Source organism: Nyctereutes procyonoides, unplaced genomic scaffold, assembly GCF_905146905.1.
Source record: "Nyctereutes procyonoides isolate TBG_1078 unplaced genomic scaffold, NYPRO_anot_genome, whole genome shotgun sequence".
Classification (NCBI taxonomy): domain Eukaryota; kingdom Metazoa; phylum Chordata; class Mammalia; order Carnivora; family Canidae; genus Nyctereutes; species Nyctereutes procyonoides.
In genome coordinates, this window is record NW_026575146.1 from 6,518,495 (window position 1) to 6,532,604 (window position 14,110).

A 14,110-nucleotide genomic window follows, 5' to 3' on the forward strand; every position below is an offset into this window, starting at 1 on the left:
TACTGCATATTCTTTCTTTTCCTCCTGAACTACTTACCTTTGTGAGAAAAGATGAAAGACATCTCCTCATACTTTATACTCTATGCCTGTACTTACTTTCATTTGCCCTACATATTTCTCTTCTTCCACCTGCAGTTACTAGTGGTTAGCCTAAATTTAATTTCAAAGATTTGTTAAATGTCAACTTCCATCCACACCTTTTATGATTTTAATATTTCAATCATATTCCTCCTAATGTTCATCTTTTCAGACTAAATCTTAGCTTACTGTTTGGTGTGTCTCCCTCTCTTTATATTGAACACGTCAATATATTTCAGACTTTATCCATCTCTTGTACTTTACAATGCTTTATGAATTGTAGACTGTCAACACATTTTTTAAAATGAGTATATAACAAGTCAACCTGATACTCATCTTTCCTTGATGAATACTTGGAAAAGAAATGTCTAAGACAGTGTGGGAAAAGAGAATCCCTAAAACACCAACAGAAATTAGGAAACAAAGAAACCATTTACAGAAAGAATCACAAAGAGATAACTTTTGCAATGTGTAGAGTGATAGATGTATAATGAGAATATCAATGAACAAATTCAAATGACATAATGTAAATAGTATGTTTCATTGATTTTTACTTGTCTCAACCTAAAACTTGGAAGAATCTAAATTAAATGCTCAAGTCAATGGATTTCGTTTTAATCCTATAAAAGCCAATTTTTACATACAAATAGGAGCCTGATAAATATTTGTTGCTAGACAATGTACTAAGCTGAAAGGAGCTACCTAATCATGTAAGAGAACAGGATGTTAATCTACATATTTACCATCTCCAAAGAAGTTAAACATTATGAGGAAAGTTAACACCAAGAATTTAGCTTAGCTATATTAAAAAAATTTCTGAATACAAGGAATTTAAAACATTACAATTAAATACAAAATACAAATCTTACCTGAAGATTTCAGAATTAAGTGTTAACCTTAACCTAAAAGTAAGGGAGGAAAGAATTAGGCTAAGATTTCTTTCAACCAAAGCCTTCTCCAAACAATAGGGAATATACCGAAAAAGAGAAGTGTATGTAAGATGGTGAAAAAGGATTAACAATAAACTAAATGATTTCTTCACATACCACTGGATTCAGGAACCTTGTCTTCCACACACTGTGACTTTTTATAACATATCACACAGTACTCTACACTGGGTGGATGGTCTATACATATTGACTAACTGGTTCTTGTAAAGGATACTCCTGCTTGGGCTTTACTTTATCCTTCAGGACTAAATTAGATGATTTATCCTGTTCCTTTTCATACTCCTTGAAATCACTCTTGGTGTATTTCCCACCTATTTATTAAAAAAAAGAAAAAGAAAAACAGACTTAGTAAGAAAACTCACCTACTTTATTAAAGAACAAAAATTAATTTATAAGAAGCATAATATATCAGTTGTTTTATAAGCAACATATATATTGGTGGACAGAAAAAGGCTGAGAAGGTAACAAAGAAATAGTAATTCATTCTCCGTTACTATTTTAAATGAAATCAGATACCCATTTTGCTAAGTAGTCATATGCTGCCACCTAACGATATATACGAGTATTACAACATCAAACTTTCAAATCCTAAATTACACAGTGAATACATTCCCTGGGAAATAATGCAGTGTTTAAGTAGAGCCATAAAGCCCATGAGAAAATTAGGTCCAAAGGAAATTGAGGGCTTGAGACTGGAGTCTGAGATCTGAAAGGCTTAGAAGTTTGGAAGAAGTGAGGCTTTAAAGTTCTCTGATCTGTCAGAAGAGGCACTTATTACCAAAATTTCAACAGAGCACCAAGCAGATAGGGGGACAGCAGGAATGTATACAGAAGTTCACTAAAGGATGTGAGAGGGAAGGGTTGGTAACAATATCAATGACGAAATATCTCTGTTTTGGAAATTCTTGCCTAAGGCACCTATACTCCCTGCCAATTGTCAAAAATGAAATAAAAAAACCCTTCAGAAAAATAGGACCTACTATTATATCCTGACTGGCCTTCAGTGACAGGGCTAGGAAAAAAGCATCCTATGCAGCCCCTCTACTCTCAGGCCTAGTCTCCTACCAGATGAAGATTCAGTTCCTTACCCATGTCCCAGACCTGCTGACTGACCTGCCTCTCCTATCCCCTCAGCTACTATGATGAAATCCTTCCAGACAGGAGAATCCAAGATTAAATGTACAAATAAAGCAAACTACAGGTACACACAGAGGTACTTTGATTATGAATCCTATATAAGCCTTGACTATCATCAGGTTCTTTAAACAAAGGAGAAAACAGGAATAAAAGGAGTGACTAAACATCAAAACCAAGATGAATCTACTTGGTAATTCCAGAGGCTCCTGAAACAAAAATGGCCAGTAGATAATATAAATGTGAAATAGATAACTGTATGTGTTAAAACACTAATAACTGTAATAAAAAGATACCACTTCATCACTGAAAAGAGATTCTGTGCTTGTCTTTAGGAGTTTCATGATGAATGAGGCAGTTGTGGTATAATAGAAAGAGTAATGGATTAAAGTTAGAAGTTCTGTGTTCAAATTCTGACTCTAATGGGAGGTCTTAGGTAACTCACTTTACCTCTTTGAAACTCAATTATAGGGACACCTGAGTGGCTCAGTGGTTAAGTGTCTGCCTTTGGCTCAGGTTGTGATCCCGGGATCCTGGGCTCCTCACAGGGAGCCTGCTTGTCCTTCTGCCTATGTCTCTGCTTCTCTCTCTCTCTCTCTTATGCATGAATAAATAGAATCTTAAAAAAAAAACTCAATTATATTCTCTTCATTATAAGCCAAATATAATATCTACATTTCACAGAGCTACAAGAGAAAGTGCTTAGCACTGTGAATGGTATATAGTATATATTCAATTTATTAAATTTATTAAATATAAATAATATATAAAACTGTTTCAAAATTAACAAAGATGACAGCTAATGTGAAATTGAAGTATCTGTCTCCTATATGACATTTTATTTTTTTATTTTTTAATATTTATTTTTATTTATTTATGATAGACACACACACAGAGAGAGAGAGAGAGAGAGAGAGAGAGGCAGAGACACAAGCAGAGGGAGAAGCAGGCTCCACGCCGGGAGCCCGACCTCAATCCCAGACTCCAGGATCGCGCCCTGGGCCAAAGGCAGGCGCGAAACCGCTGAGCCACTCAGGGATCCCCTCCTATATGACATTTTAGAAAAAAATAAGAAGTTACTTAAAATAAACTGTAAATAAACTACATTGAAACTACTTAAGAAGGCAATATCACTTCTTCAGTGGGTAACTGGGTTAGGAAGAATTGAGAGGGGAAAAAAAGCAAACATCAAGTCCTGTTTACATCATCAGTTTATGTGACCTAAATAAATCACTTCACAAGATGATACCTCAAGTTCCTTCTCTGTAATGAGGAACTGTATTTATACTGGTTTCATACATATACAAAATGATAAAATTAAATTAGCTTTTTTGGGTGAAAAGCCTCATAGAAGAACTATCTGGCAGTACCACAGGACCAGAACTATAGTTCATTATGCCAGCAGCTCATCCATCATTACTGTATATACTTCTTTGATTCTTTTGTTTACACAGCCACTATTACCATATGAAAAACATATCATCTTAATGCCACTAAAATTTAGTTTCCACAAGTCACTCAAAATAGGTAACAGTGTCAAAATCTAGTCATGTATTCCCACTGTAGGAAAGTTTCATGGGAGAAACCAACAGTAATAGGGAATCCCAACCCAAGTCACTGTCTCCTACCACAGGAGTCACAGCTTCCAGCGGGCCTTCCTTGCCTATTCTGGCCATTAATAGTATCTCCCTTTTCTGAATTTCCACAAGTTACCAGGATCTACCAAATGATTCAGCACATCACCCTCAAGTACTGCTGTTTCTCTCTTATTAAAAAAAAAAAAAAAAAAAAAAAACTCATGAAAGTCATGGGAAATAAAGAAAACTGTTATACAGAAAAAGAAAGTTAAAAAAAATTAAAAGAAGAAAAAAAAGAAAAAGAAAGTAATCCTGGAATTCCTGGTAAAATTAAGTATTACATGGTGAAAGCGAACCTTTTAAAAATACTGCAGCAAAAATCAAAAACTCACATTAGAATACAGACATTCAACCCCCATGACAAGCCACTACAGAAATTCAACTGGCACATATACGTGTATGTGGAAAATGTCATATGCATACAGATAGTATAAAAAAGAATAAAAGATTAGAAACTTCACTGTCCATTAAGAAGATTGGTTCAATAAATTATGATACATACATTTAATAGAACACTGCAGCTACTTGAAAATGTCGCTTTATATACGGATATGAACTGCTCTCTTAGATTATTAAAATGAAAAGCAAGGTAGGAAAGCAATTTTAAAGGAGAAAACCTATAAACATAAAACCTACATGGAAAAAAAACATAAAATAAAAGGAAATTCCAACATAAAATAAATAAATAAATATATATACATATATATGTATATTCAAAGAATGTATGTGGAAAATTTATAGGGAACAGGTAACAGTGGTTACTTCTGGAAAGGGAAATTGGATAGATGAGGGGCAGGAATGAAAAGTTTTTTACACCACCTTTTCAATTTTGTGCCATAGGACAACTAAAACAAACAAACTTCAAAAAAAACTTGTTTAATGTTTTACATCTAGAAGAACCAAGCCACCACAATCATCAAAATCATTACTTTTCAAATATGCCATGTTTGCAATGGGTAATTGTAAGTAACTTATAACACAAAGATAGTAAATATATTCACCATCAGTATAAATACACACTCACACTCCCCTGTATCTAAGATTCTTGCTAGCAGCTACCATAAATGGCAAAAGTCAGATCAATGAACATTTCTCCTAATGAGTATCTCTACAGCAAAGGAGGTACAGGCAGGCACAAGCATACACACACACACACACACACACACACACACACACACACACACAGTGAACAGAAACAGAGGAAGATGAACTAACATACCTTTTCCTTTCCATTTAACCTTTGCAACAGACTGGCTAAAATCCACATGTATTCTTCTGTCATCTATAAGTACATTGTCCATTTTGAAGAATGCTTTCTCACAATCTTCTTCCTGACAGTAATCACAAAAACTCAAGCATAAGTCTTTATGGAAAAGTTTTCTGCAATTAGGAAAAATACTGAAAATACAGCAAGCATGTCTCCTGTTACTAATATTTGAGTGCCTATTATACACCAGATGCTGTTACATGCTCTGCATCTACGAGCTCAGTTAACTCTGATAACAACCATGTCAAGTACTATATATTATCTCCATTTTCTTGAAGAGAAAACATAAGTTTAGAGAGGTACAGAAATTGCCAAAGATCAGCTGGCAAAGGTAAGAGTGAGGACTCAAGCCGAGGCAATATGACCGTAGTGGACGATACACACACTTACAAATTGTGCTGTACGTGTTCTTCCACAAATCCTTTCCTTAGAAACCCAAAAATATCCTCAAAGTTGAAAGTTGTTTTTACAAATTTGGTGTTAAAATCCACTTGACAATAAAACTTGACCTACCAGAAGACCGTGGCCTTGATTTATTCCACTTAGTATGAATATGCATTTGTTTCAGTACAAAAATAGTTTGTGATTGATTATGGAGTGCTGACCCAGAGGAGTATCACACAGTCCACAGATGTGTGTGTGTACCACACATATACATACTATTACCTCTCTAAGTTCTGAAAAAGCCTGAAATCAGAAACATAGTTGCTCCCCAAAGCATGGATACCGTGGATACCTGGATACCGTGGGCCTAAGATACAGGTCTGTGTTACATAAGGATTCTTCCTGTCAGCAACTTTATAAACCCCGTATCTCCATTTCCAACATCTGAAAGCTAGTAGTGATGCATTTCTTCTACCCAGCACTGATCAATTATCTACTATATTCTTAGAAACATATCCTTTGGTCTGCTCACAACTTACTAGAGACAATTCAGAGAAACAGATTAGTTATAATCGCATTTATTTACCATATATGTCAAGAATTAAATGGATTATAAACTCCATGAAGATACAAACAAAGCCTTAATCATCTTTGTATCTACATTATTTAAACATCATCTGGCACATGGTAGGCAATCAGTATATACATATTTTTTTAAGTAAGCTCTACAGCCAACATGGGGCTCAAACTCATGACCCAAGAGTTACATGCACTACTGACTGAGCCAACCAGATGCCCCAACATCAATGCATGTTTGATGAATCTGTAATGATTATACTTGGGTAGGCGTAATTGCATCATTGCGCCATTTCCCTAAAGAGAAAGTTCTCAGATACTTTATACTTATGCAGACATCTGATTTATGACAAAGATGACACTGCCAAGCCGTGTGGATAGGACAACTTTTTTAATAAACTACACTGAGTCCCTTGCTATCTAATGTAAGAAAAACGAAATTTAACATGATAAACATAATACACAAAAATCAAATTACAGGTCTAAACGGGAAAGATAGGGATGCCTGGGTGGTTCAGTGGTTGAGCATCTGCCTTCGGCTCAGGGCATGATCCTGGGGGCCAGGATCAAGTCCTACATCGGGCTCCCCGCGAGAAGCCTGCTTTTCCCTCTGCCTACGTCTCTGCCTCTCTCTATCTCTCATGAGTAAATAACAAATAAATAAAATCTTTAATAAATAAATAAAATAAATGGGAAAGATCATTTCACAGCAAACTGTCTAAAGGGAGCTTTGGAGAATATTTCTATGACTTTGGGGGTAGGCAAAGTTTTTTAAAACAAGCCATAGGAAAAATATTGACAAACTGAACTAAAAATTAGAAATTTCTGCTTATCAAAAGATGCCATTAAAAATGGGAAAAAGGCAATCTACAGAGAAGATACTTGCAACATACAAAACCAAAAAATAAGCCTGTAACCAGAAAATGTAAAAACTTCTTACAGATCAAGCAAAAGGCAACCAAACACCCAATCAATAAGTGGGCAAGTCTATAACAGTTACTTCATTTAAAAAATTAAAAAAGGACATCCAAATGCAATAAGCACACAAAAAGGAGAAATGCAAAATAAAACCACCAATAAGATACCACTACACATCCACCAGAATGGACAAAAATTTAAAAGATTGACCATACCAAGAACTGGAAAAGATATGGAATGACAAGGACTCTCACATATTGCTAGTGGAAGTGAAAATTAGTATAACCACTTTTGGGGGTGGGGGGGTGCTGTATAACCACTCTGAAAAACTGACCGAAAGTATCTACTATAGCCACAACTACCCTATGACCCAGCAATTCACTTGAGGGTATATGCCCAACAGAAATGCATATATACGTACACCAAAACATAAGAAAGAAATGGTTTACAACAGAACCATTCATAGTAATTCAAAATTACAAAAGACCCAAGCATCCATCAACAGGTGAATGGAAATCTAAATTGTTTTATATACACATAATAAAATACTCTGACAATGAAAATCTATATACACACAACACAATGAAATACCATGTTAATGGAAATTAATGAAAAAAGTTAACAAAAGCTTCATGTAGTAATATGTGCAAACCTTACACACTTAAGCAAATGATGCTGAACACAAAAAATACATACTGTGTTTACATTTATATCAAGTTTAAAATTAGACAAAACAAGTCTAGGATGTTAGAAGTAGCAATGATAGGGAAGGCCTTTGGAATACTGGTAAGTTTTTTTCTGCGAATCGCAGTACCTGAAATACAGAAGGTACTCGATAAATGCTCTGGAATAACTACCACTTGGAAAGAACTACTATTGGACACCATCAATCCAAAGCTACATAAAGAAATGGCACAGCCTTGCATAGGAACTAAAAGCAACAGGAACAGAGTCAGACTTTTCTAAATTCAAATCCCAGCTATGACATTCACTAGGGGTATAATTTTAATCAAGTCACATGACCACTATATGTCTCAGTTTACTTATTTGGAAAAGGAGGAAAGTACCTATCTCATAGAGTTATAAGGATTAAATACAGGTCAAGTCGTATAATACCTGGCTTAAAGAAAGTTATTTGAACGACATAAGCTATTATTATTTTACAGATCTAGAAGATACCATCTAATCCAATTTTCTTTTGTTTAAAGTTTTTTTTTTAATTTATTCATTCATGAGAGACAGAGAAAGAGAAAGAGAAAAAGAGAGAGAGAGAGAGAGAGAGAGAGAGAGGCAGAGACAAAGGCACAGGGAGAAGCAGGCTCCCCACAAGGAGCCCAACGCAGGACTCAATTCCGGACAATGGGATCACACCCTGAGCCGAAGACAGATGCTCAACTGCTGAGCCACCCAGGCATCCCTAATCCAATTTTCAACTTCTATTTATAAGGAGAGTAATACCTAGAAATAAGAGTTCTAAACAAACTGCCAAATATCATACAACAGCTAGTCAGTGACAAAGCTCAGGTTAGTATCTACAACTTTACACCCAGTCCATTTCTCTATTATTCAAGTATAAATCTACATAAACAATGCTGAAAAATTATTTATAAAATGTGAAGGACTCTACCAAAACTTTAAAAATGGTACAGCCACTCTGGAAAATAGTGTGGAGGTTCTTCAAAAAGTTAAAAATAGAGCTACCCTTCGACCCAGCAACTGCACTACTGCGTATTTACCCCAAAGATACAGATGTAGTGAAACGACAAGACACCTGCACCCCAATGTTTATAGCAGCAATGTCCACAATAGCCAAACTGTGGAAGGAGCCACAATGTCCTTCGACAGATGAATGGATAAAGAAGATGTGGTGTATATATACACAATGGAATATTACTCAGGCATCAGAAAGGACGAATACCCACCATTTGCTTTGACGTGGATGGAACTGGATGGTCTTATGCTGAGTGAAATAAGTCAACTGGAGAAGGACAATCATCATACAGTTTCACTCATATGGGGAATATAAGAAATAGTAAAAGGGATCATAAGGGGAAGGAGGGGAACTGAGTGGGAAAAATTAGAAAGGGAGACAAATCATGAGAGACTCCTAACTCTGGGAAACAAACAAAGGGTTTTGGAAGGGGAGGTGGGTGGGGGCTTGGGGTAACTGGGTGACAGGCACTGAGGAAGGCACTTCATGGGAAGGACACTGGGTGTTCTATGTTAGCAAATTGAACTTCAATAAAAACAAATGAAAAATAAATAAATAAATAAAACTTTAAAAAATACATTAACTCAGACTGCATCTGAACCTAAAGTTAAGGTATATATATTAACACAAACAGATGTTGAAATTATCTTCTATTTGAATGTAATAAAATTATTTTTCTTGGGTGCCTAGAGAAAGGGTAAACTAATTTTCTCATTTTAGAGACTAGAGAGTTCTATAATTTTTCACATTTTAACACTATATAAGAACAAAATAAATATAAACTTGAAAAATGTATATTATGACCTACCTTTTCAAATTCGATAAAAGCATAACAGAGGGATTCTCCTGTCTTCCAATCTCGAATAACTTCACAACTGAAAGAAAGTTTGGAAAAAGTGACTTTAAAGAAAAACTATGCATTCTTCCTCTTCAAAAGTGAAGAACAAAACAAACCAGTTATTAAAAATCAAAGTTAAACTCGTGGAACTATATTTCTCTACATTTCTTCAATAACAATTAAAAAAGAAATAGTTCCCCAGTGTAGTAATGAAATTATCCAAGTTCTACCCTAAATGCCCAATCTTGGCCTACAGTCCTAAATTTCTAATGCAGTGAAGAAAGTAGAAGATAAAAATATTTACCTTTCTGTGCCAAAAGAAAACTACTGCTAAAATATTCTTTAAGTCATAATTCACTTCTGGTCTAAATGTAGATAAATTACAGAAAATAAAATGTTACTATAGAATAATATATGTACATTCATACATATATACACATTTAATAAATTTATGCTTTGTAGTTTTAGAATGTTAATATAAACCAAGCTTAAATTTAACCCCCTTGGTACAGCTGTTATATAGAACTAATCTATCTTGACAATCACGTAAAAGGGCCAATAACATAGGAGTTGAAACCATGTGGCTTGTCCATTTCCTCACATTTAAGTCTCATTTTAAAAACATGAGATGAACAGGAAAATAATGTGAGAGAAAGGAAAAATAATCACATTATGGTATATGGGTCAGCTGTTGTAACATTTATATACATTAAAATGCAAATATGGAAGGAATAATATCTAACCAAAACTACAACACAAAGTAGAAGGAGGGGACAATAGAGATGGGAAGGTAAGAATAGAGGTAAATCCTCAATTTCCTGAGCAGGAAGTCATTAGTAATGTCTAAAATTCAAAAATAAAAAGCAGCAATACAGAAGTGTTTTTTATAAATATGATGTACTATAAGGGGTAGAAGAATAAAACTGAGTAGCCATTTATAGAAAGATTTTTCTGTCAAAAGGAAGAATAAAGAATGATTTCACAGGATTAGAAAAAAAAAGGAAGCTAAAAGGAAATTCTAAACATAAAACAATACTTTTTAATCAATTACAGCTGGCCATTGAACAACAACATTATGGATTAGGCATCCTGACCCCAATGCAGTAAAAAATAAGCATATAACTTTTGACTCCCCCCAAATTTAACTTAATAATATAGTCAATTAACACATATTTTGTATATGTATTATATACTGTGTTCCTACAATAATATGTGCTAGAGAAAACAAAATGCTAAGAAGACAATAAAGAAAAGGGGTACCTAGCTGGATAGTTGGAAAAGCACACAATTCTTGATCTTGAAGTTGTTGAGTTAAAGCCCCATGTCTGGTATAGAGATTACTTAAATAAAACAAAACAAACAAACAAAAATATGGGGTGCCTGGATGGCTCAGTTAGTTCAGTGTCTCACTTCATCTCAGGTCATGATCTCAGGGTCTTAGGATCAAGCATCATATTCCCTGCTCAGTAAGGAGCCTACTTCTCCCTCTCCTTTCTGCTCTTCTGTTTGTGCTTGCTCTAATATGTAAATAAAATCCTTGGGATGCCTGGGTGGCTCAGTGGTTGTGCACCTCCCTTCGGCCCAGGGCGTGATCATGGAGTCCCGGGATCGGGTCCTACATCCGGCTCCCTGCATGGAGCCTGCTTCTCCCTCTGTCTCTATCTCTGCCTCTCTCTGTGTCTCTAAAGAATAAATAAATAAAATCTTTTTAAAAAAAAAACGAATAAAGAATATACACTGATAGCATTATACTGTATTTATCAAAAGAAATCTGTGTGTAAGTAAGTGCAGTTCAAAACTGTGTCATTCAAGCGTCAACTATGTAATTGACCTTCCTCAAGAATATTCCCCTTTCTCACAGAAATACTAGCTTCATAGACTTTTACATTAACAATACAGGGGAAGTGAGCATTAGTAGCAAAAGAAAACTTTGGGAAGATTTAGATTCAAATTAATTTTGACATAGATTGCTGTAACTCTAGGAAGAACTTAAATGAGATAAATATTTTAAATATTAAAGATTATTGAGAATAAGAACTAGACTTAAACTGTTCTACTCACTTCCTGTTTTAGAGCAAAAATGTGTGTGTTGGAAGTGGGAGAATCATTCAATTATGTGTGTGTATATATATATATGTATTTGTATCTACATACACACACATATAAATACGTATTTTTCTTCCCTACTGTACAAAAGACTCACCTGTAAAATTAACCACTACAAAATTCTAGAGTTCACAGATCCATCAAAAAGTGCTATTAGAAAACTACCAATATCCAGTTTTTCTAAAATCTTTCATTAATTCTAAAGATTACCTTCTTATTGGCCCAAATCTTGAGAATATTATCTCCAGATCTTCATCAGTAGTCACTGGATTCAATTTACACACAAATAGCACGTTTTCTGGAGGTTTAATATCTGCATCAGGTAGGTCTCCAACCTAAATTATAAGTAAACAAAAATTTAAATCAATTCCTTTGTTGGCTCTACTCTAAATACCCTATCTAAGCCCAAAGTACTGATTTCCCTAAACAACTGAATTTACATTAGAAACTACAAGCTTAAGAAAAGAAACCTAAGATTTCAAAATTTGAAATTACAATGTTCCTGGTAGTAATATTAATAGCTAATACTTGTCTGAGTCTTTGTGTGAACGCCATGCTTGCCACTTTATATATACTACTAACCATTTCTTAAAACAACTGTGTGGTTTCCATTTTAAAAATGAATAAAGTATATTATGATAGTGAAATAAGTCAATCAGAGAAAGACAATTATCATATGCTTTCATTCATATGTAGAATATAAGAAATAGTGAAAGGGACTATAAGAGAAAGTAAGGAAACTGAGTGGGGAAAAATTAAGAGGAAGACAAACCATGAGACTCCTAACTCTGGGAAACAAAGGGTTGCAGAAGGGGAGGTAGGTGAGGGGGATAGGGTAACTGAGTGACGGGCAATAAGGAGGGCATATGATGAGATGAGCCCTGGGTGGTGTACCGAATGTTGACAAACTTAATTTAAATAAAATATTTTTTAAAAAGAAACAATAACAAATGAATAAATTTTTAAAAAAATGAATAGGGGTAGCCCAGGTGGCTCAGTGGTTTAGTGCCACCTTCAGCCCAGGGCGTGATCCTGGATACTGAGATCGAGTCCTGCATGGAGCCTGCTTCTCCCTCTGCCTCTCTCTCTCTCTCTCTCTGTGTCTCTCATGAATAAAAAAATAAAATCTTTTAAAAAACAAATAAATTAAAAATTAAAATTAAAATTAAAAAATGGATAAAGTAAAATTCAAGAGCACTAACTAACTTAAGGCCACACAATAGTAAGCAACAGAGTTGGGATTTGAAACACAGATCTATCTGGCTTCAAAGTCCCAATTTTATCTCCTCTTTCTCTTTTTTCTAGTATCTGATATACTAAAAAATAATTTATATAAAGTATACCTAAGTTATGAAGCATGAAAATATAAAGTACCCATGACACCAACAACTAGGTTAAGAACTAAAATGTCCCCTAATCCCATGACTCTACCTTTCTCAACAGAATATCAAATATCCTGCTTTTTAGTTTTCCTTTTTGGTCATGCCCCTATCTCTTCAGTTTTCCCACATAAGTATGATTCCCCAAGTAATATAGCTTAGTTTTGCCTGTTTTTAAACTTTTGAAAAACATTATCACACTGACTCTAGCCTTCTGCATTAGAAATGTCCTATTCTGGGGATCCCTGGGTGGCTCGGCGGTTTAGCGCCTGCCTTTGGCCCGGGGCCTGATCCTGGAGTCCCGGAATCAAGTCCCACATCGGGCTTCTTTTTTTTTTTTTTTTTAAAGATTTTCTTTATTTATTCATAAATAAAGAAGAGACACACAGAGAGAGAGAGAGAGAGAGAGAGAGGGGGGGGGGGGGGGGGGGCAGAGACAGGCAGAGGGAGAAGCAGGCTCCATGCAGGGAGCCTGACATGGGACTCGATCCAGGGTCTCCAGGATCACACCCTGAGCTGCAGGTGGAGCTAAACCGCTGCGCCACCAGGGCTGCCCCCATATCGGGCTTCTTGCATGGAGCCTGCTTCTCCCTCTGCCTGTGCCTCTGGCTCTCTCTCTCTATCATGAATAAATAAAATCCTTAATAAAAAAAAATGTCCTATTCTTTCCACATTGTTGTTCAATATGAAACAGCAACAATTCCTGGACAATGTTTCTAGCTTTTAATAACCCTCACCTCACTATCATCTACTGACCAAACTGAAGTAAACTTCATGGACAACTACTGCACTGAGAAGGACATCCCACTTTCTACTGAAGAACAAGTGAGGATGACTATGGGAGAAAACTATGATGATGGAATTGGTTTCTCTATGGGAAAACTGTATTTCCCGTGGACCTTTAGATAAGAAAACAATAATCCTTTATACATATATCCAAAAATTCTGAGAGATAATTTGTGATAACATTATTACGTTAAGTGTTTCCTCTTGGATAAACATACTTAAAACTTTTTTTTGAAAATCAGAAATAGTAATAAGCAAGAGAGCCAGTTATATCTGTTCAGTGTTTCTGAAGCCTATTAAAAGACAATAATCTGGGGTGCCTGGCTGGCTCAGTCAGTAGAGCATA

General features: G+C 35.3%; 1 protein-coding gene across 1 annotated transcript in view; it reads right to left on the minus strand.

Moving 5' to 3' along the window:
- PPIL4 (peptidylprolyl isomerase like 4) overlaps positions 1–14,110 on the minus strand; it is a 46,852-nt gene that overhangs the window by 15,664 nt on the left and 17,078 nt on the right. The window contains exons 8-11 of the mRNA XM_055310421.1: positions 11,810–11,934; positions 9,464–9,530; positions 5,019–5,130; positions 1,243–1,339 (exon numbers count right to left, since the gene is read on the minus strand). Of these exons, the coding sequence (XP_055166396.1) occupies positions 1,243–1,339; positions 5,019–5,130; positions 9,464–9,530; positions 11,810–11,934 (401 nt within the window). The remainder of the gene's footprint in view (positions 1–1,242; positions 1,340–5,018; positions 5,131–9,463; positions 9,531–11,809; positions 11,935–14,110) is intronic.